Here is a 22,771-nt window from a genome sequence, read left to right as displayed (position 1 = left end):
CCATTGATCTGACCCAGTCCGGCTGTTCTAACGTTCTTAGCACAAGAGTGTATTGGCTGCATTGTCTAAACCAACCCGTAGTTTTATGTGATTAGAAGGTAGGAGATCAGCTTGATTAGGCGTCTGTCCTCCATTGGGCATGCAGTACAGTACAGGCATGACAAGAGCAAGGAACAACAGCACAATCAATCTCTGCCAAGTAAACCTATTGGCTGATGCGGATTGTAAAATTGTGGCAGGTCACAGAGACGGAGCTACAGCAGTACACGCGTCATGAGCAAATGAACCTTTCGAACCACTGACTTTTAGCGAAACGGACTCAGAGAGAAGCACTGAATTGAGCTGTGAGATAAGGCTCTCCGGGCTTGGCAAAAATCTCAGTGTCAGTCAATCAGTGCAGGGTTTGGGCTTTGCTCTGCCATGATCAGAATGTTTGAGAGTGCGGTGGGGTGCTCAGGCAGCCACGGTCTCTCCGGGGGTTGATTTACTGCAGTTAGGTACAGTGCATAATGTCATGCCCAGAATTTTCAATGCATCTCTTTTCCCTCCCTCTCTTGCAGACATTAACTCAGAGGGGAAGAATGCCCCTTCAAGTTCCTACCCACTCGGCTCTGACGAACTCCCAAACAACACGACTGGCAAAGAGAAGGGAGAGCCCCCCCACACCACAGCTCCCAACCTTCCTCAGTCAGGAGAAGACTTCTTCGATTCTGTGACTGAGAAGATGACTCCATTGCCTCACAGAGATGGTCTACAAGAGCCAGCTTCTGCCCCTGAAGCCCATACAAAACAAACTTTCCCTTCCAAGAAGAAGCCACCTTCTCTAAAGCAAGTAAACACCACAAGGAAGCATCTGAGACCCCAAACTACCCCAGCAATGCTTCAGCGAGCTGCCTCTCAGCCAAACCTGTCACGCCCCAGGTCCTTCACCTCTGCTGAAGAGCCTCATGCGCTGGAGAATGGGATTACTATGGCTTCTGAAGCCAAGCAAGCAACCCCAGAGCTGCCATTGTGGGGTGGCAGGAGAGGAAGCAGTGGCACAACCAGCCAGTCTCCACTGCAGATTTCTCCTTTTACATTACGACCTTTAATCCGCCAGCCCACTTCCCAAAGCCCAGAGACAGTAAAGCAGTCTGGGCCTGATGCGGCTGCTGTAGAAGGCGATACAATCGGCCCCAGTGTTAACAAGACAAGCAGTGCAGAGAACGAGATGAATGGATCTGCTTCCGAAGAAAGTCAAGAAACAACCACTTCCACCATCATCACGACCACAGTCATCACCACCGAGCACACGCCAGGTAAGCCCCCCTCTCTGCACGGCCACAGCCCCACAAACCCCGAGCCGCAGGAGGAGGGGGAGGGTGGAGGCGCCAGGCTGTGAAGTGAGAGAGGACACGCTTCCTGTGTCTGCAAACGCAGCGTGCGCTTTTGGAGCTGCCCAAGAGCTTGCACGTTTCATTGGTGTCAAAAATCTGCACCAGTGCAATCGTGTCGCCACGTTCAGGAGACAGCTGCACCTGGCTCTCGTACGAAAGGCAGCCTGGCGCATAATGCAGGAGATGGAGTGGGAGCCAGCTAGCCACGCAATGGCATAGACACCGAGATTGTAACCCAAAGTCAAGTCTTTAAGGTATCCTGGGGGATCAGGAAGGCTGTTCTAGTGGAACCAGCAGAACTTAGTGAATGTGGAGCAGGAAACTGAGGGTTTAGAATAACCCAGGCTAAAGCCAAGGAGGAAGTCTCTGCTCGCAAGGAAGCGCCTGGCATGGGCCAGCTCCATCCGCTGAGCGAGCAGAGTTGCTCCAGCTCACGGGGGTTAGCTCTCTTCTCTGCTGCGTGAGGGGCCCAGGAGCCAGAGGCCATGGGCTGCCAGCAGGGATGCACATGGTGATATCAGAGGTAGCCCACGGCCGGGGAAATAGGTTTCTTACATAAAACCAGGGATTTTTCCATCTGTCACGGGGGGCTTGACTCACCGCAGGGACGGCGCCGCCTCCTGTCACGGTGGGGAATTGCTCCTCAGGTCGACGCCCCGGCCAGCAGCTACTCTCTGAGCCTGTGCCCCTCTCGCTCCAGGAACCGCAGCATCTTCTGTGCGACTCAGCCCTCCGGCCAGGTCCCTACGTACGTGGTTTCCCATTCCGGGGACGTGTATCAAAGTCCCTGCTCACCAGCCGTCTCTGTCAGTCCTTCCGTTCCCTGCCGCAGGGGCTGCTCCCTCAGTGGCTGGCAGGGGAACCCAGGCCTGTTCTCTACTCCGGGTTCCAGCTCGGGCCCTCTGAACCGCAGCCAGGTGTGGTTCCCTCCTGCACCCTGCTGCCTTTCCCTGAGTCTCTTCTTCACCTCCGGGCCCTCCCCACGCCTCCAGGTTTGCCAGCCTGAGCCCTGGGCTCCTTGTCCCTATGGCCCCCCAAGTGCACCTCCCTCCTCCTGGGAGTGCCTGCAAACTACCTCCCTGCAGCCCCTCTGCCGCCAACTTCCAGCCTTTATAGAAGTCCCGCCTGTCCCCACACAGGTGAGCTTTCCCCAGTCAGGGCTTTCCTCCCAGGCTTAATTCTCCCCTATTGCATCCTCACTGGCTGATTGGGCCCACTCGAGCTCTTGCAGGGCTAGTGTGGGCAGTGCAGCTATCACCCCATCAGCAGGGCTGTCTGGGGCCCAGCCCCAGTTAACGGTCCCTGGCGCTAGTGAGAGTCGTGTTGTGTTGGGAGGCGGGAGGTGGCGCTTCATTGTGCACCTGTACCTAGCATTCCTCACACACCTCACTGCTGTTAGGATGTTACTAGCCTGCTGTCCTCCCTCAGGCCAAGCTCCTGCCAGTCAAATAACAACCAAACTTCAGGGTGGCTATTAGAAAAAGCTAAGGTCTATGGGCCTGATCCAAAGTCCTTCACTGGGAGTCGTTCCATTGACTGCCAGGGGCTTTGGACCAGGTGTCTGAATGAGCCGTGCTATGCGGTGCATTTAAGAGGTGCAGGTGCTGTGCTCATTCCAGAAGTGTTCGGATGGTTGGCAAGGTCTATCTGGCAGGAAACACGGCGTTGTGGCCTGCAGTGAACCACCTCAGTCAGGGTCACTGTTTATTCGTATGCAGAAATGAAACAGGAGTGAGTGACTGCCGGAATCTGACTCCAGAATAGACTTTGATACTCTCTCAGTCTCTGTTTCCCTGTCGCTGGCAAGTCGCCTGCAGAAGGGAACCTGCAGGGATGGTCTGAGCTTTTTTGGTCAGAGATCTCTTTTAAAAAAAGAAAAAGGGAAACAAAATTTTTTCTTAGCTCTTTCCCCGTCCCAAACCCGAAGTGTGGAAGGGGAGCTGGGACGGCCCACAAGGCTTGTTCCTCAGCCAGTGGGAAGCTCCCCACAGTTGATTATTAATTCATATGGCTTTGCCTCCAGTTATCTGCAGCGTGAGCTTCTACGACCCAGAAGGCTACATTGACTCGACGGACTATCCCCCGCTTCCTGTGCCCAACTTCCTGGAGTGCACCTATAACGTGACAGTCTACACGGGCTATGGAGTTGAGCTCCAGGTAAGAACACGGTGGCATTTCGGGGCTGATGTTTCCTCAGTGAGTCAGTGCCTGAAACTGCCATCATGTAATTAAAAAATGTTGTAGTTCTCGTCTTCCCATCTGTACCCATCGAATGAGCATCGCTCTCCTGACATGTGCAGAGAGCTGCCGGGGACAGACTCTGCTGGGCTGGTTGGTGCTGGACACAAAGCCCCCGACTGCAGCTATTGACTGCACACATGGGCACCTAGGGTGACATTCGTCCCTCCACAGTGGGCCAGCATTAGCTGTATGCACTCCATAGGTCCCGCTCCAGCCCCAGGGAATCCCCACTGGTCCCATCAGCCGCTTTTATCCATGTAGACTAGGACAAAAGAAACAGCCTCAGCTCAAGTGTGTGACTCAGTGGCAGGCAAAGAGAGGGGGAGCAGGGGCAGAGATGCATGGTGGGAAATTCCCCTGCCTGAGGTAGCAGTGTTGGGTCAGTCTGGGGTCTGATACTGGAATCTCAGACTCACTGTGTCAGGAAACGCCCCTCTCTGCAGAAGGGTTTTTCTAGGATTCTATCCAGCAGCCACTGTGCTTGTTCTTTGGGGCAGCAAGGAGAGGATCGAACACATACACACAGCGTGTTGGAAGGGCAACACTTGTAATGGAACATGTGTACATTAACGTAGATCCTGGCGGGCGAGCAGGGACATAGACACAGTGCTGAAATCCTGCCCCTGAATGCAAGTGGCTTGTCAGAGCGAAGGAGCCCTCTGCCCATCCAGCACCAGCCAGTCAGCCCCAGTTATGGTGATACTGTCACTAGCACATCTGCCATCCAAGGAGCTCAGAGTATTTAATACCTTGTCCTCCAGAGCACCCTGCAGCCAAGCTTCTCCATGCACTTTACAGCTACCAGCTCATTTACCGTCCCACCCTGCTGAGAACCAGCTCTGCCTCATTCCCAATTTACAGATGGGAAAACTGAGGCAGGGAGCAGTGAAGTGACTTCCCCAGAGTCACACAACAAGTCAGTGCCAAAGTCCCAGTACCCTAACCACGAACCCCACTCCCGGATGAGCACACGCATCATAATGGTGTGAAGGTTTTACACGCCTCAGCCTGCAAGTAAGGCAAAGGTTTAGCAAAGACGAAGGCACTACGCAAACCGGTAGCTGAGTGTGCCTGCATTGTCACGTACCCCCATGTAAACGAAACGTGCTCCCACTGAAGTCAATGGCCCTGATTCAGGACACGTTTACACTGGCTTTGCTTTTGTCAAAGTTTTCCCAGAAAATTTAAACTTTTTGGCAAAAAATCAAACCCAATTTTTTCCGTCCAAAGCCTGATTTGGAATGCTGCCGCAGTGCCTGGTGGGAGTCGCAGGTCAGGCACCTTGTGCCCCTGTTCTCATCTACATGGGAGCCCCACCGCTGTGGTGGGACCTGGCCAGGGAGCCCCGCCCATAGGGGAGATCAGGGGGAGGTACCACCCTGCAGTATTTCCAAATCAAAATGTTGGGAGTTTCGCCAAATCTTTTTGACTTTGGGGTTTGTTTGTTTTTTCATGAAAAGTCAAAATTTTCCCAGAAAAGTAAATACTTTTTGCAAAAAGTTTAGCTTAGTTGAAAAGTCCGTTTTCAGCCCAAGAAGGATTCTGATAGACAAATATCAACTAGCCCTAGTTTCTATCGGTCCTGCTTCGGGCAGTTTTCACTTACCCTGGCCATTCCATGCACGTTTGTATGTCCATCAATTCCCCCCCTCCATATAGAGCTCCAGGCTCACTCCCTATGTGCCAGCTGGAAGGGAGGCTCAAACCAACATGAGCACTGGACCTACATTTCAAACTCATGTCAATTATCACCCTTGCATTCCAAAGAAGCCTCCGTGCCCTAGACAAACACAAGCAGAGTAGTAGGATAAACTCCTGCCTAACATGCAAGGTGAACCATATACACAACTCCAGCTGCAGCTACACATAACATTCATCAGGTGGTGGCTGTAGTTTACCATTTATTGACCACCAGTGCTGGCCAGCTGTATATATCACTTCCCTACTGCTCACCTGCCATATGGTCATATAGATTATTTTGCCTGGTGCAGCTGCTACTACAAATGAGTCTGACATGGGAAAAACTCCAGATTCTTCCTAATCCATTCACAAATAAACGATAGAAGGGAGCTGGTACAGTTTGATCCCCAGAGAGATCAAAGCTTTAAAATACCATCCAATTAACTTTAACACAGGGACAATGGCAAGCAATTTATTCCCCAAACAGACATCCTGCCTTGATAGCTAGGAGAAAAATAAAAAGCATTCTCTCCAAATTGACTGATTGCTCCACCTTTGTTCCCCAACCCTTAATGGGATGGGCTCTACATGGAAGCGCCCATGTGTCAAGAGAACCCAACAGTTCTGCTATTCTTAGGTGCAGAGCTGACTCCCTAGGAATCCCCCGGTTATATCCATGACACAAATTCAGTAACAGGAAAATTCACTATTTCCAAGTAAGAACATGTGTGCGCCTCAAAGCGCAGCACACGCCTGGGGCCGCACCTTTTGTTCATGTGCAATACTGGCCCGTGTCTGATAGCCGTCACAAGAGGAAATCACGTTCACCAACATGGACCATAATCCTCAGGCGCAGAAGAAATAAACATGCGGCCACACGTGACAAGAGAGTAAAGGTAACGATGTGTAGTATACACCCAACGGCCCTGATCAGGATCCGGACGCCAGGGTGCTAGGCGCTGTACAAACACAGGAAAGAGACACGCCTACCCTGGCGGGTTTGCAGACACCCGGAGTCCGCAGACATATTAGCGTTATTATGATTTAATATTAACAGTCACAACCACCTCATTGTGCTCGATGCTGTACAAACATAGGACAGGCCAGTGCCTGCCCCAAAGAATGCGGGTCATGTGACGGATATGTCAGACCCACTGTTTGTGGAATTGCCACGTGCCAAGGCCGGCATTCAGCACGGTGCTTAGGGACTACTCGGGTGATTTAAGTTAGGCATGCCCTTAAATAGCTTGCTGGATCGGGGCCCCTGTCTGGTCAATTATGAACATTCCTGCAGGCACAATTAAGGCGCTGGAGAAATATATTCAGCCCAGGTGCTCTGATTAGGGGCCGTCCCACTGGGGTCAGCTGTAGAACAGTCACTGACACGCCATGGAAACAGCTCTCACTCCTTGCTTAGTGTGTGCAACTGAAATGAGCTGTTCCTGGGAAAACGGTGCTAATATTTCCCTGCGTTAGAAGCCATCCTGGAAGCCTGGCCAGGTAACTGATAAATAAGCCCCAGAAGGAGAAGAGCAGTCGCTACCTGTCCTTGAAACATGAGTAAAACAACCTCAGCGTAGTCTGTGCACTAGACTAGAGCTCTCCTTGGGACCTTTTTCTTCTTCAGTTTTCCCCATGTTACAATTTATTTCTTATTAAGCTACATCCACTTTTAATCTCTGTAATTAGCAATGTGCATTCAAAGGAACGGGCGGGCTTGTTCCCACCGTTATGTGTGGCTGGACTGAAGGAGAGGGCTGACCTTGTTGCAGCCTGATGGAAAGGGTGTTCGTGGAATTAAATGTAGCACGGTCGTCAAGTGGAGCGAGCATTGGGGCAAACACTGAAACGCTGGCATTTTATGCATATTTTAAAAACTTTTCTCTAACAAGAACTCTGTCTCCTGAATCAAGAGGGTGCTAAAGACAAACTGCTCTGCTGTAAATTTGCCTCCCGTTGTAACCCATCCAGTGACATCATTCCTGACCTTGCTCCGTTGTAGGTCATGGTTTCAATGGAGCATAAAATTAGCCTCTCCGCCTTCAGAACTCCCCTTTTCACTTTGCTGATGCGTCTGAGGCTCTTAGCCGTTATATTACAAAGCAGATCTGCCTTTGCTGAGCACAACCTTGCCTGGCTCCGAGCACATATCTGCTCTGCACGGGCAGCATTCGTTTCTCACCATGCTGTGTACAGGACAGGAGTCATGGCTGCATGACACACAAGTACACCCAGATCTGCTAAGCCACTGGGGGTCTCTGAATGAAAAGCAAATCAGTCACTAGGTTTGAATGTACGAGCAGGGGGGCTAGGTAGCAGCAGGGGAATGTAGGGAGCCTCCCCGCCCCCCATACACACACTCCTTGCTAATTCTCGCCACTATGCCCAGCCCAGGCCTGGGCACAATGATCAGATTACAGATGACGGGTAGGTTTTAGTGGGGGGGACTGGGGGATGTATGGGGAGAGAATTTGTTTCACAGCTCCATACAACAATGTGAAAGCTGGCTGCCCTTGCTAAAATACTCAGCCCACTCTAAGCAACATCCTTAGAGCAAGAGGAACAGCCAGGCCTGAAGCGTCCAAGAACGGGGAGTTATCCACCGTAATAGGCACATTTTGGAGAGCAGGACGGGGGGATGCTTGGAAAGAAAAGCTCTGTAAAGAAAGCATGTCTGAGCCTAGCACTTTGGCTACATTGCTGGACAATGGTTAATCTCTGATAGAATATAACCTCTGCAGAGCAATACATGGAAATAGGGCAACATTTGGAGTAATCTGTGCAAAGCCGCCAAGGGACAGCTCTAAATTTGGACTTTTGAAGCCAAGAATATAACTTACTGTTTCGGGCTAGCAGCCCCTCTTTCCCGGTTTGCCCCTCACCTAGGTGAGCAGTGCTCATGTCCCTTCACATGTGTGGCTTATGAAGGGAATCCAAATATTCCTGCCTGAGATCAGTTCCATGCTGGCCCAGTCTCAGGGTGAGAGTGGAGCTGTCCCTGCTGCTATGGATGGGAAAGTCCCATTGCTAGTCTGGGCCGCAGGAACGCTCAGGGGACACATACAGCTGTTGAATGGACTCAGCTAACCCTGTTCTGTTGCCTGGCTGAGGGCTGGCGAACAGGGCGCTGAGCAGGTACTGACAGTGAGGCAGGAAAGGGAGCCAGGGGGCCCATGTTTTCCATATTACGGTACAGGACACTGCAGTACAAGTGTCCCAAGTACAGACAGGCTGGAACCCACCTGCATAACTTTGTCTCCTGCCTCCTCAATACCAGCTGCCTGAGATGAAAACAGCAAGAAACTCTTCCCCTCCGTCCAGCCTCTAATGATCTCCCTGGCAGATGGGCTAGAATCTATGAGCAAACGGAAGGAAAATAAGAAACCCTTGCTCCTAGGATCCCCACGCTGGAGAAGCCTCTCCTGGGATCACTGAATCGGACGTGGGGCACCATGGTCTGGTGTCAAAAGCTGGCTCACCTATCGCCACGGGCAGCAAGCTCTGTGGAAGACTCTTTAACCAGCTTTGCGATTTATTTCAGATGGAGGCTGGAAATAGCACGCAGGGCAAGTGAGAGACATTTGATCTCTTTTCATGCTTTAATCTCTATATGGCATGTAGTGTATCAGATATACAGGTGAGTGCGACGGGAATGTGGCTGCATGGAAGGATAGTCCTTACGCCCAGAATATCACCAAAGACACAGAGCACTAGTGTGTGCAGTTAGAATAGTGCACGCTTGGACTTCGCAGGCGGAAATGCCCCCAGGATTCCAGGTGTCACTGTTATCCTGTCACGCCAGTTTAGAAGGAGATAAAAGGGAAGTCGCTGAGCTGAACCCTGGGTAGGTCACAAGACCAACATGAAGGTAAATTACCTTAGAGAGACAGTCGGCAGGAGAGGGAATGAAATGCCCTAAATGTCACGTGAGGTCCATGCAAATCATCAGTAACTGCAGAAAATAAACAAACACTCAAAATATGAGAAGTCTTTGATTCCCTCCATACCAAGGGCTTTTGACACAGGGCTAGTGAGGCTGAAAATGTCTGCCAAGGGCTTTGATGGGTAGAGATGCCATCCAAGGGCTAATCATGATTAAAGATGTAGACGAGGAAGCAGGCTGTCAGTGTTTGGGCAGTCCCTGGCCCATCGCCCCTCCACTCTCAGGGGAGCGCTGTGGTCTAATAATACAAGCACCGGAGATCCTGAACGCTAATCCCAGCTCTCACACCAACTCCCCGTGTAGCCCAGAGGGTGTCACGTCCCTGCTCCGTGCCTCAGTTTCCCCTCTGTAAAGTGAGGATCATTGTCTATTTAAATGCCTCCCTTGTACTGGTATTTTAAGGATTAATTATCCAGTGTTTTAAAGTGATCAGAAGATGGAAAGTGCCAACTAAGCGTCATGTATTATTCGCACAGCCCTTGTCAGAAGCTGTTGAGGACGGGGTTGTTTAGCCGCACACTACTCCCGGAAGGGAAATAACCAGGGATTTTCGGATGGCCTGAATGGCTGATCAAAGCACTGATGACGATTATCTTTACCCATCTCTGAGGGATCCCGGCCTCACCCATCTAGTCTGAGGGAGAAAAGAGCAGCCCAGCGTGATGGCCTGATGAAAAGATTAATGGCTTTCCTGCTGCTCCCTCTTGTTTTGCCAGCCTGTCATTTAGAATCCCTTCCCGCCTCCTTTAATTATTTTACATGTACAGATGCTCCCAGCTTCACCGGCTACAAAGCTAATTACATGAGTCAGGTGCGGATATAGTGCAATGCCATTCTTCCCCCCCGCCACATAGTCACTCGTGCTGGCAATTGCTGGCATTTAATTCCTGACTCCAGTAACGGAGAGAAGCAGAAGAGGCCTTGCTGAAATGGTCACAGTGGTGGCGTGGCAGGGGAGAGAGAGAGAGACCCCACCTAGGATATTGGATATTAGGAAACACTGTTCACTAGGAGGGTGGTGAAGCACTGGAATGCGTTACCTACGGAGGTGGTGGAATCTCCATCCTTAGAGGTTTTTAAGGCCCAGCTTGACCAAGCCCTGGCTGGGATGATTTAGTTGGTGTTGGTCCTGCTTCTGTGATTCTATAACACCGTTAGGGCTGCATCAGCTAAACCGGGCCGCCCCATTCATGTTATGCAACTTTGCAGTGGCTCCTTTTCGGTTTCTACGTGGCTTTTGTGCTGGTGCTGGGTTCCCTGGGCTGGAGACTGCACAGCCACAGCATGGGCAGCAGCCGTACGAACTCCCGACCCGGCCGGGAAGGCTCGCCGGGCGCCAGACTAGCTGAGCACCCATCTGCACTGCAGCCACTAGAGCAGCGAGCCCTGGCGCTGCCGCCGCTGTCGTGTAGACACTCCCTGCATTGCAGACGGGTTTTCTCCCTCGAGGCAGGTGATCCACCTCTCCGAGAGGCAGGAACTAGGTCGGCAGAAGGACTCTTCCGTTGATCTAGCTGCGTCTACAGTGGGACTTAGGTCAACCTGACTACGGCACTCAGAGCACAGGATTTCCCATAGCCCTGAGCGAGGTACCGAGGTGGACCTATGTTTTAGGTGGAGACCAGGCCTTAGTCATCAGTGGAGAGACCAGGCCCTGCGAGTTGCAGCAGAGGCTTTGTGGCAGGGACACACATACGTCTCTCCAGTGCAGCAGAGCTGTGGTCTATATTTAAGACTGGATTCCTAAGTCAAACCCCTATGGACGGTCCAGGGGATTCAGGGCCTGGTCCAGCCCCCACCAGAGACAATGGAAAGGCTCCCTCTGGTCAGGCCTAGTGGTCAGAGCCAAGAGCCAGAGTCAGGAGTCGGAAACCGAGCTGGGCTGGAGCAGGGCAGGGAACAAGGCAGGCCAAGGAGCGATGGCAGGTGCGGGCCAAGTGATGCTGCTGGGCTGAAGAGCAGTCCTGGCGATGCCACTCAGCCACGCTGGTGCTACGGTTACCAGCTGACCCCAGGCCCCTCATGTCTGGCATTAGGCCCCAGTGGTATTGGGAACTGTATCTTTCAGTGGTTTAGCTGCCCAGACAGGAAGGCTGCGGGACGGGTGCTGCCGAAGCCTGTGCTCTGTTCTGCAGAGGTACTTGGGAACTACCTCACTGAATAAAGGGGATCTCTTCCCAGCCCCTGGGGCCCCATGTGGTTACTGCACAGCGCGGTCCCTGGCCCAGCGCACACTGTTGTGTTCTGCGCACTGGAGGGATGGCCTGTGCAGATCACAGAACAAAACACTGCCCTTTGTCCCTCATTAGCTCTGCTGTATCAGTACCATTGCCGGGAATGTCTAGTTCAGAAACACACAGGAAAAGATCTCCCTGTTTAAGCCTTTTAATGGCATCACAGCAGCCGCAGATGAGAAGGCAGAAAAACTGAAGCTGAATTTAAACAAAAGCCCTTCTCTGTGATGCATTTGGATAGGGTAATAACTCATTAAATGGGTGGATGGAAGGAAAAAAATCCGGAAGAGTAAAGATTCATTACTACATTACTAACATCTTGTAATATAGATTAAGAGACAGAGCGGCGTAAAAGAGAAAAGCTCATTACCATGTCACCGTGCGGGAGTTACAAAAAGAGAAAGAAAATGAAAGTCCCTGGCAAGTTCTAATTACTTCTCTCCAGCAATTCGCTCCTGCACATGCCCCTGAATGGAGAACCCCTCTGCACACCTCAGCAGCTCTGTCATCCTGGCCTTACCCCAGCCTGAACCCATTGAAGTCAATGCAAATTTTCCCACTGATGTCAGTGGCCTGTGAATCCGGCCCTTGATGAATTATAGGGGAAATTCAGCTCTGTGCATAAGGCCTAGACATGGGGTGAAGTGGGATTTAAGTGGTACCTCGGCCTTGTGGAATATAAGTGGCTCCTAACGAGACTTTGTGCTGGCGCTCTGCCCAGGGGTGAATCTCACCTTATTAGACGTTTCAGACCCCAGTCCTCTTACCGAGCCCACTGCAAGCCGCCCAGCACATCAAGCCCTGAGCCACTGACATGCTGCAAATTAGGTCCCCGCATCGCAGCGATAAGGACAGAGCAGCTAATTATAATAAAATTACATTTATAAAAAACTCTTGACATTCTTGGCAAGAAACATCATTTCCTTAGAGAGATTTCAGCTCCATGTAAAGATGTTTGGGTTTTTTCTAGGGGGCGAACGAGTCTGTTCGTTTGGGTTGGAAGGATTCTTCCCCCTGCCCCCGTCTTAATGACACATGTTCCGGGAGCTTAAATTAGTTCACTCTTTGATTTCCCTTTGCAGTTCCTGGCAGGAAGCTGCACATATGGTACCTTTCTGCCTGGCTGATGCTCCCTGGCCCAAGGCCACTGTACCAATGTGTAGCTGACAGTTATCCCAGACACAGAGGGGAGTCCCCAGGACTGTGCTGGTTACCTGCCTCCCTGTGATAAAGGAGAAATCTGCTTCAAGAGAGCAAGAAACCCCCCGGCTCTTTCTTTCATCCTCTTCTGTACGTTTCCCAAGTACAGCCTAACCCGAGACAGAATTGAAATAGCTGGAAAGTGACTGCTGCCATGCGGGCTGCCGGCTAGAGCAATAGCTCTGCAAAGCCTCCCCTCGCCCGGGGCCTGCTGCTGCCACCCGTCAGGAATGCCTGCGCGTCAGCTTGCTGGGTAAGTGCTGCAATGCATTAATCAGCACCTGCCCCCTTCAGAGATCTGTCTCCAGCCTACGTACCCGCCTGAAATTTCTCCTCCGCAGACAGGCCCTGAAAACGGGGAAAGCCGCCGTAAAGCAGAGCAGCTCAATTGTCATGCTGCTCCAATGACTGTTCCTTGAATATTTCCTGTCTCAATTTGTCAGCGTGACTTTGGGGCCGGCCTTCACCTGACAAACCTGGTTTGGAAACAGAACCATCCTTGAGTGATTTCAGCACAACACACGTCAGGAAGTCTCTGGATTTTTCCGGTGATTCAGAACAGACACAATGAGCTAAATCCAGCCCAGGTGAAAACCCAGCGGAAGTCAGTGGAGTTGCTTTAACTTATACAAAGGCTGAGTTTGGCTGTGTTCGTTTCAGCTATTCCAATTCATCCACCCTTAATCAACAAGGAATTAATGTTGAAATCTGAGCCCAGGTCTCTGTCTGCCGAGAGAGGTTTTTCATTGGGGCGTTTGCCATTGGAGACTGGAACAAACAAGGCAATTGTGTACAAGTTAGGCACATGTTCGTTGTATGCTCCTGTGCACATAGGAATCGAGCTCTCAGTTCTTGCCTCTCATCCAGGAAGCCCAAGAAAAAGTGAATTGCCCCCCAAAACAAGCACACGTGCAGGAGTCTCCAAGTCCCCCCCCCCCACGCCAGTGCCTGGCACGGAGCCCTAACGCTGCTCCTTCCCTTCTGAGAGCCCCCTGGAGTCGAGTCTCCTCTCCCACCAATTTCACAATGGTTTCAATGAGGTGCCCCCTGATTTACACTGGGGGCAGTGAAAGGAGAATCTACCTGCCCTCTCCCCTAGCCCAGACTGTTAGTCTGAGCCCTCCAGGAAGTGTGTCAGGGAGCCAGGACCCAACCCACCACAGCCTCAGTAAATCAAAGCCAACCCAGTCTGGAAGTGAAGTGGAGCCAGTGAGGGCCATGCGTTCCCTGCAGCTAATGCAGCCGGAGGGAATGCACCATGGGCCAGCAGCATCCCGGGGTATCTCCAAGCTCTCAGTCGAGACATCACCAAGGCAGGGCTCACTGTGGCCAGGTCTGGAGCCTAAAGAGAACCCCTCAAAGACTAGCCGGGGTCCATTTGGTCAGCCATGCCTGCTGGGCCTGCAGAAGCAGTTGGGGAGGGAGAGACCCAAGATCACCTCCATGCTGTGAGCAGAGGGGACAGCCCTCATTGCCACGCTGGTCCAGTGGTTAAGGTGATAAGACTTAGGAGAGCCAGGTTCACCTCCCTGCTCTGCCTCAGACTTCCTGGATAACCCTGGGCAAGTTACTTAGCCTCTATGCCTCAGTTTTCCCATCTATAAACACAAGCCAGATTGCAAAGTGCTTTCACATCTACAGATGAAAAGTGCTGCATGGGAGCCAGGGATCCTTCCCCAACCAAGCAGCTTCGCCTCCCGCTGGCTGGCTAGGGCTTGACCTCAGGTAGCTCATGCTCCCAACACTGGCCAGGCACGGGGAGAGCCAGCTTGCCAGCAGGGTCTGAAGTGCTGAATGATGCTGAAGGTGGCTGGATAGGGAGCACGGCCTCTCTCAGGCCAGCACAGTTGCTTTTGTTGTTCTGTTTCCAGGCTAAAAAAATGAGCTGCCAATTTGTTTTCCTTTGAAAAATTAGAGACGAAAGCAGCCCACGAGTCAGTGGCAGTGACCCGGAATTGCTGGCATTATCCGTCTTGCGGATGAGTTCTGCTGTTATTACCCCAAGTTATAAAGCACGGCCCCTTGCTCATAACTTCCCAGTGATCGTAAAACCTGGACGGAACTTGTGACCAGTCCCATAAAGTGCATTATTGCTCTGCACCAGCAGACTAAAGGCATTCACTCCTCAGCCTTCAATGGAGCAATGTGGCTGTTGACAGCAGGGCTGGTCTGCAATGCCTGGCTGCAGTGATCAGACTGGTGCCATCGCTGAGGGCAGTGGGCAGCTAGCAGAGCCCTCAAAGTAAAGCAAAATGGCTCTGGCCTTTGTCCCTTTTCTCTAGTGTGGGGCTCTTATGATACTAATCCACGTGGCATCCAAAGGGATGATTTCCAAGGGCAGTTTAATGCCTGTTGACGCTCAGTGGGACTGGAGCATCTCACTGTCCTTTGTGCCATTGACACCTCCCCTTAAAGGATCTTCGCTGGCACATCTAAGCCCTGGCTATTAGGAATCCATTTCTCAAGCTACCCGGTCACGAGAACCAGGACCCCAGCTGTGCATCTTCCTTTAATCTCTCCATTTTCTTCCCACCCCCATCTGGGGTTATTAGACCATTTTTTTTCTTCCTAAGTATAGCACTTTGCACTTGTCTGTACTGAATTTCATCTTGTTGATTTCAGACCAATTCTCCAATTTGTCAAGGTCATTTTTGATTTGAATCCTATCTTCCAAAGAACTTTCAGACCTTCCCAGCTTGGTGTCATCCATAGATTTTATAAGCGCACTCTCCATTCCATTACCCAAGTCATTAATGAAAATATTGAATAGTACCAGACCCAGGATGGACTCCCTAGAGACGCCCTCTCAGTCTGCTAGTGAACCATTGATAACTACTCTTTGAGTACAGTTTCTCAACCAGCTTTTCACACACTTCATAGTAGGTTCATCTAGACCACATTTCCCTAGTTTGCTCTTAAGAATGTCATGTGGGACTTGTCAAAAGCCATACTAAAAATCAAGCTATATCACCTCTACTCCTCCCCCTCCCCGCCCACTAGGCCAGTAACCCTGTCAACGAAGGAAATTAGATTGGTTTGGCATGATTGATCTTGACAAATCCATGTTGGCTACTACAGTATTTATAGTCCTATTACCTAGATGCTTATGATGATGATGGTGATGATCATTTAAAGGTCAACGTCACTAACTATTTCATTCTTTGGGTAAGAAAAGAGAGGGAGGGTCACAGATGTGCACAATTGACACTGATTAATGACTCATTTGGAGCCACAAGTGGGTGGAGGTTGGTAGGTACCATCACTAATTTTTCCCCAATTAAGGGCTCCAGTGGCACTCGGGGAGCAGCAGTTTCCTATTTTGAACATCTCCACAATCTACTGCCATTCTGATTACTCACATGGGCGAAGCTTGGAAGAGTACCCCTGTACCCTCCACCTTCTTTTTACCCCATTATGATCTCGATAATAATAGCATAATTTAACAGTGCAGTAAATTCATGTTGGCACAAAGGTCCAGTTCCCGCCTGAGTGTACATGTCTAAAGCACTATGTACTCCAGGTGCCATGTAAATCACAATACCCCCCGAGGCAGCTCTCCATGCAGGACAAGGACCAAGTAAGAAGCACAATGGGGTAGGGGTTCAATCAGGGAGCTGGGAGGCAGGGGACCTGGGTTCTACTACTGACTCAGCCAGCAGCTTCCTTTGGCAGGTCACCGCAGTGTCCCCAGCTGTGAAGTGGGGATAACACTTGCCAGGCATGGTGCAGCACTTTGAGCTACTCAGATGAAAGGCCCTGTCAGTGCAGAACAGGAGTCAGGACCATGCTAAGCAGCCGAGAAGGGAGGTGTCCGTATTGTGTAGGTGATCTGGGAGCCTTAGTACATCGAGCGCCAGGCCAGAGCAAAGCTCACAGTGTGTTGTTTGTCTGCTGTTAAGGTGAAGAGTGTGAACCTGTCAGAGGGTGAGGTGCTCGCCATTCGTGGAGTGGATGATGACAACTTGGTGATCTTAGCCAATCAGACACTTTTGGTGGAGGGTCAGGTGATTCGCAGCCCAACCAACACTATTTCCGTTTACTTCCGGACATTCCAAGACGATGTGGTTGGGACTTTTCAGCTTCATTATCAGGGTACGTGTTCATTAATCGAAACTAGTGAGCCCCTCCCCAGCCCCAGGGGTGAGAACCCAGCGGGGGGCCTTGCACAGCCAGGTGAGTGGCTGGGGTAGTGGGCTGCAACCCAGGAAACTTGGGTTTTATTCCTGACTCTCTAACTGATTCGCTGTGTGACCTTGGTCAAGCCACTTCACCTCTCCCGTGCCGCGGGGCTGCTCCCATTGCAGTCGGGAGATGGAGGGGAGGAGGGAATCAGACCCTGGGAGTCGTCTTTGCAGAATCCTTTCCGAGCCCTGGCTAAAGATGCTACATGAGTGGGACTTGTTAGAAGATGAAATGTCCTTCCCCATCTACCGTGCCAATCCCTCTGCCACTGGCCCTGTATTCTGAATGGCTGTTGGGCCACAAGTGCAGTCATTACAAGCATGGGCAGAAGCACGTTTGCTTGACATTTTTTGGTAGTTGCCAAGCTCAGGGTGAAGCCAGGGACTGAGAGCGAAATACCCCAGCCCTCATTCGGCCTAAGGCCTCTGAATAAAACCAGTTTGTGTCCATTGTAGCTGAACACAATCTGCCCCTGCACAAGCCTTCACCTGCTTAGGAGAGGAATAAATAATCAAACCCTAACTGCAGGCTTCACTCCTGAGTTTTGCAGGGGCTTCTGCCCCTTGGGGTGTGTGGCTGTGTTCTGTGGGACTGTGCTTGAAGGGTCTGCGCCAGCAAAGCAGGTAGGCATGTAAGGAAACCCATCGTCTTCCTGTTCTTAGAGTTAGGCTCACGCTTTAATGCTTTGCTGGAGCAAGGCCCGAGTGAGACGCCATCTCTATTCTATGACACTTCCCGTACAGACACAGGTTAGTTCTTTGTATGGGCCTTGACAAGTCTAGCCTGTCGGGCACATTTCCAGCGATTTTATTTTCCCCTAGGTGCACTGCATTCTGTTTCGGTTCCCATAGAGAAGCCCATCCTACAGAGACACGTGCGGAATCTTTGTTTTTCCCTTGAACAGCTACAGAAAAATAAATGACAGCAAGTGAATTCTTGTTAGAAACAAACATTAGAAAGGACGTCTAATCGAACGCACGAACGGGTGAAAAGTCATTAATCAATGGTTCAGTGGCACAAACACGCCAGTCTCCAGCAATGGTGTGACCAGGTTCCAGCTTTCCCCCACTCTTCCTGTTGCAGAATTACGCAGCGAAGACCGCGGTGATGCTTAAAATCTGCCGGTGTGTTTGTTCTAGTGTTCATGCTGAGCTGCAGCTTTCCCCGGAGGCCTGACTTCGGAGATGTCACCGTCATGGATCTGCATTCTGGTGGCGTCGCCCATTTCCACTGTTACCTGGGATACGAACTCCAAGGCCCCAAACTGCTCACATGCACCAATGCATCTAGGCCTCACTGGAGCAGCCCAGAACCTGTCTGTTCAGGTACAGTATCTGATCATTAACACAGATGCTAGGACAAGCTGGACTCTAGAATCATTGAGTGTTAAAAGTTGCAGGTGAGCCTGGGAGAGGGGGAAACCGTACCAAATTCTGCTCCTATTTACAGCAGCGTGCATCCAGAGTGCCTATCTGAGTCAGTGCAGTGACACTTCATTCGAGTAAAGCGTGACCGAACGGGCCCCTGCCCGGGTGCGGAACAACTGGCACGGCACCCGCCATGCTGGAGTCTCAAGAATCCACAGTGCTGAAAGGCAGAGACATTACTGCCCTCTGCTTCCCACTTGCTTTTTAGTGGCAAGTTGGAGGCATTTTTACTCTGCCTGGGGCCTGGTGACGGGGAAGGAGCCGCTCCCTGTACAGAAATGTCTGACTGGGAGCAGAACTGACCCACTGTTAGGCAAGTAACAAAAAGGAAATGACCATTTAAAAAATAGAGAGAGAAAACAACGAGCAAAGCTCAGTTACCAAGTTGTTCCTGCGTTTCTCAGGACGTGTAAGATTCCCAGGGAAACCAAGGCCCTGCACCACTAATCTACATACAGAATCATCCCATGTCTCATTTGGCAAGAGTACAGAAGCACAGGGGTTGTACAAGCCAGTAATAAAAAGCCCCAGAGAGCCACCTGTCTTGGTTTATAACAAGACACAATAAGTGAATAAACAGACACATCTGGGGACAGTAACAATGAAATGGGCCTGATCCCATTTGTGCACTATCAGCAGCAGTCACAGTTCACCTGTTTTGCTCTGGGGGAGTAAAATTCCTCTTTGGACAGAAACCAGACGTGGCAAATCTCAGCCTCAAAGACCAATGTTTCAGCAAGTTACGGGCACATGAAAGCAGAGAGTGCTAATGGGCACTGGCTAGCAGTCTGTGCAGTCACAGTGTGACCAGCACGGTGCACCCAGTGGCTTGAGATCCTTCTAGGGAGGCTGCATCCGTTCACTCCTTTGCATGTGCCACAAGCCGCGTTCCGGGCACTTTTTGAGATGTCTTCTTGTCTGTCAGCTGCTTAATGTGCTTCTGGGCTATCAGAACGGCCAGGTCTCCTCGCCTTCCCTCAGACTCAAGGAGGCACTGGCTCGTCATGGCTTCTGGCAGAGGTAGAATGCAAATCCCCCGGGAGATGATATATCTGCTCAGCTCATCTCAAAAAGCTTTTCCTCCCGCCTCTAGCACTCCTCTGCTTTAAGCTACTTCCAGTTGGGTTCAGAGCCACCCAGCTTGTGTGTGAATCACTCATACAAAGCACAGCCTCCCTCACTACATTCGACAGCCTCCTTCCTACATATGCCCTCTCCCATGCTTGCAGGGGTTTCCCTGTCACCATGCAGAGCTGCACACACCTGTCCATGTGCAGTGCAGGATGGGGCAGTTTCAGTTGACATTGGGTTTGGGGGTCTACCCCTCGCTCCTAACTTTCCTTTCCCAAGTGAAATGAACCTAAAATGTCAAAGAGAAACCCAGTGGAAAGCAGAGCTCCCCTGATCTGGGGTCAAACCCACACAAAGCCACGAGCGTCACGTGGGTTGAACCTGCAGGTGCAATAAATCAACCTAGTATCCCTCCAGCACACTGTGCTACGCTGGGAGGAAATGCAAAACCAGGAAAGATTTACATGCTTTGGGAAGTCATAACAAGAGTAGATTCTGCTCTGATTCTACTGGTGTAAATCCACTTCTTTGGAGTCAGTGGAGTCAGTCCAGTTTACGCTGGTGCAGTTGAGAGTAGAATCTGCCTGATTTGGCAGCCCATTTCTCGGGGAAGAGGCCCTTCTTAGCGTACACTCATTTGTCAGCACAGAGCGCGCGGCCCGCTTTATGTGGCTGGGACCGAAGCTCTGAATGGCTGCGTGCTCCAGTCTCACCGTCTCTGTGCTTTCCTCGCCAGCACCCTGCGGCGGCACGGTGCATAATGCCACGATTGGACGAGTTCTCTCACCGAGCTACCCCGGGAACCACAGCAGCATGCACTGCGTGTGGACCATCGACGCTCCCCAGGGCCAGAAGCTGCACCTGCACTTTGAGAGGCTTCTGCTGAGTGAGAAGGACAGGTGAGGAGTCGCTCGCGGAGACGCAGGCATGCTGACCCGAGAGCCCAGAATCTGAGCTGACCTGTGCAGGGAGGTTAGCTTTGCCATTGCTGCCCGGGGTGCCAGGTCTGAGCACCCTGCTCTTCCCACCCTGTGCCATCAGCGTGAGGAAGACCTGGCAGCCCCTTACCCCGTCCAGAGGAGGCTCAAGGGTCTCGCAAGGGGTTTTCCTCAGGACTGACTGGACAGGGTATTCCCTCACTCCAACCTGGGAGGGCCTTACCCAGCCACCTTTCAGACCGCCTGGGCCAGGCATAGATCTCCCGTCTCCAGGGCGTGCTGGGAGCAGGGCACTTTCCGTCTCGTTATAGTGGGAGCCGGCAAGTTGGCTGGGGATTTCAATGGCCCTGGGTGGTGAAGTGTAATTCCCACACCAGGGGTTCAGCCCTCTAGCAGGTCTCATGTGCATGGGAGGGGGCAAGGAGCATCATCCGTTTGGGGATTTCATTGTAGACCAGCACTCTTTAGGGCAAGCGTCTCCAGTGTGCGGGGCGGGGGGGCACAACCACCCCGCCCTGCCGTGTTGCTGAGTGGGAGGGGTGCCCGGCGAGATGGGAGGGCATCCTGGGAGGAGGTGAGTCTCGCTGGTACAGAAGAGTCAAAGATCCACTGTTCTAGGGCAGGACTCTCCGGAGTAACTTGTAAACAGAAAGTGATGGGAAGGGCAGGAGAGCTAATGGGCTCTGCTGCCCCAGATAGGAACTGGATCACCTGTAGATGGTCACAATGGTCCCTTCTGGCCTTAAACGTCTCCGGTTCCCCCTACCCACCATGTGATTTAGCATGGGGTCTGTATAGTGACACTGGGTCTCATAATCAGTAGCCCAATCCACAAGCTTCCCCCCTGGCTCCCAAAAAAACCCCAAATGCCCATGGCTGCGTCTCACCCACAAACCCTGAAAAGTGACAAATCACAGTCTGTTGGCATCCATAACACACAGCACACATTTACGGGGCTGATGTTTGTGTTTAAGTGGCATTAAAAATTCAGTCTGGTAACAGGCAATAAAGCCAGTTTATGGCTTGTAGTAAAAGCAGAGAATAAAGCACCTGTTTACTACACGATAAAACAGACGTAGCCGCTTTGTGAATTGGTGTTTGCATCATTTCTTTCAAACGCTGCCCTCCGAATGCATGACCGAACGGGCCCTGCCTGGGTGCAGAACCACAGTGCTGAAAGGCAGAGACGTTACTGCCTCCTGCTTCCCTATTTTTAGTGGCAAGTTGGAGGCATTTTCACTCTGCCAGGGGCCTGGTGAGGAGGAAGGAGCAGCTCCCTGTGCAGAATCGTCTCACACTGTTGCCAAATACACGTTTCATCCTCTTCCTTCCTGTGCGTCCAGCTCCTCACTCTGATCCTGGCCTGTGCTGGTAAATGAACCGGGGCGGGGTGGCGTGAGCGATTACCCGCCTGTGCTGGCTCGGTCCCTGCCCAGGCAGAAAGGTGGCCAGTGGAGGAGCCACCAGCCCTTTGCTAACATGCCGTGTCCTCTCTGGACAGAATGGTGGTGTACAGCGGAGAGACGAACCACTCAGCCATCCTCTACGATTCCCTGCGGACAGAGAGCGTCCCCTTTGAAGGCGTGATCAGCGACGGCTCCGCCATCCGCATTGACTTCCTGGCAGATGAGGCGAGGGCCACCACAGCTTTCAACATTCGATTTGAAGGTGACTCTCCCTTTAATTTTGGATCTGGCTGGTGGATAGCAGCAGGCAGACACTAGCTAACGCTGCTTGTGCTCAGTGGAATCGGGCAAGTAATAGATGTACTGATTGCAGTTACTCTAGCAAGGGTTACCCTTCGTAGCTATAGGAAGCTGCTTGCCCCTGGCACCATCAGAATCCAATAGCCACCCCTCCCCTTGTCCTGCATTGTTGGAGGCATCGATTGGAACCTGGTGCTGGGTCTGCCAGCAGACTGGTAGTCAACTCACTAATATCCCTAGGCCAGCAGAGCCAGGCGAGTGTCTGCCCATGCGGCTCCCACGAATTACCGAAGGAAAGTCCCGGCAGTTCCTATCCCCTCCCAGCCTGGCTGCTGCAAATGTGACAACTGCATAGCCCTGCTGGGAGGATTTACCTCCTGGCTGCGAATGTATCACTGGTGATTCATGGTCAGCTGCAGCTTTTAGTTCTCCCCAAAGACCTGTTCCAGCAAACAGGAATCGAGGCAAAAGAAACAAGTGTTCATTTCTGCAGTACAGAGCCCAGGAAGTGGAGTTCTTTTCCCTTCATTCACTGTGAGGGGCAAATCGGACAAATAGCTACAAACCAGAGAGCATTCCCAGACCCCAGGGGAGAGTCGAGCCAGAAATGTTAGTCTGACAGCAGGACGCTACTTCCTGCCCTGTGCTTCGGATTTACTTTGGTTTAGTTTTGAGTTGGACTAGTGACTACTTCAGAGGTGAGCCCCGTTCCAGTTGCTGGGGTGTTACTGTCCAGAGGAATCAGTGAAAAGCCAGCCTGTCCCCGGGATGGC

General features: G+C 51.7%; 1 protein-coding gene across 2 annotated transcripts in view; it reads left to right on the top strand.

The window, feature by feature from the left end:
* Window positions 1-22,771, top strand: part of SEZ6L (seizure related 6 homolog like) — a 143,041-nt gene that overhangs the window by 90,001 nt on the left and 30,269 nt on the right. For both annotated transcript variants that reach the window (XM_034791293.1, XM_034791292.1), the window contains exons 2-7: window positions 561-1,298; window positions 3,400-3,533; window positions 16,574-16,766; window positions 17,996-18,181; window positions 20,091-20,253; window positions 21,794-21,960. In XM_034791293.1, coding sequence (XP_034647184.1) covers window positions 725-1,298; window positions 3,400-3,533; window positions 16,574-16,766; window positions 17,996-18,181; window positions 20,091-20,253; window positions 21,794-21,960 — 1,417 coding nt within the window. In that variant the 5' untranslated portion in view covers window positions 561-724. The remainder of the gene's footprint in view (window positions 1-560; window positions 1,299-3,399; window positions 3,534-16,573; window positions 16,767-17,995; window positions 18,182-20,090; window positions 20,254-21,793; window positions 21,961-22,771) is intronic.

The sequence above is a fragment of the Trachemys scripta genome, chromosome 15, assembly GCF_013100865.1.
Source record: "Trachemys scripta elegans isolate TJP31775 chromosome 15, CAS_Tse_1.0, whole genome shotgun sequence".
NCBI lineage: Eukaryota > Metazoa > Chordata > Testudines > Emydidae > Trachemys > Trachemys scripta.
The sequence above is the reverse complement of the archived record's forward strand: the minus strand, read 5'-3'. Positions and strand labels throughout refer to the sequence as shown.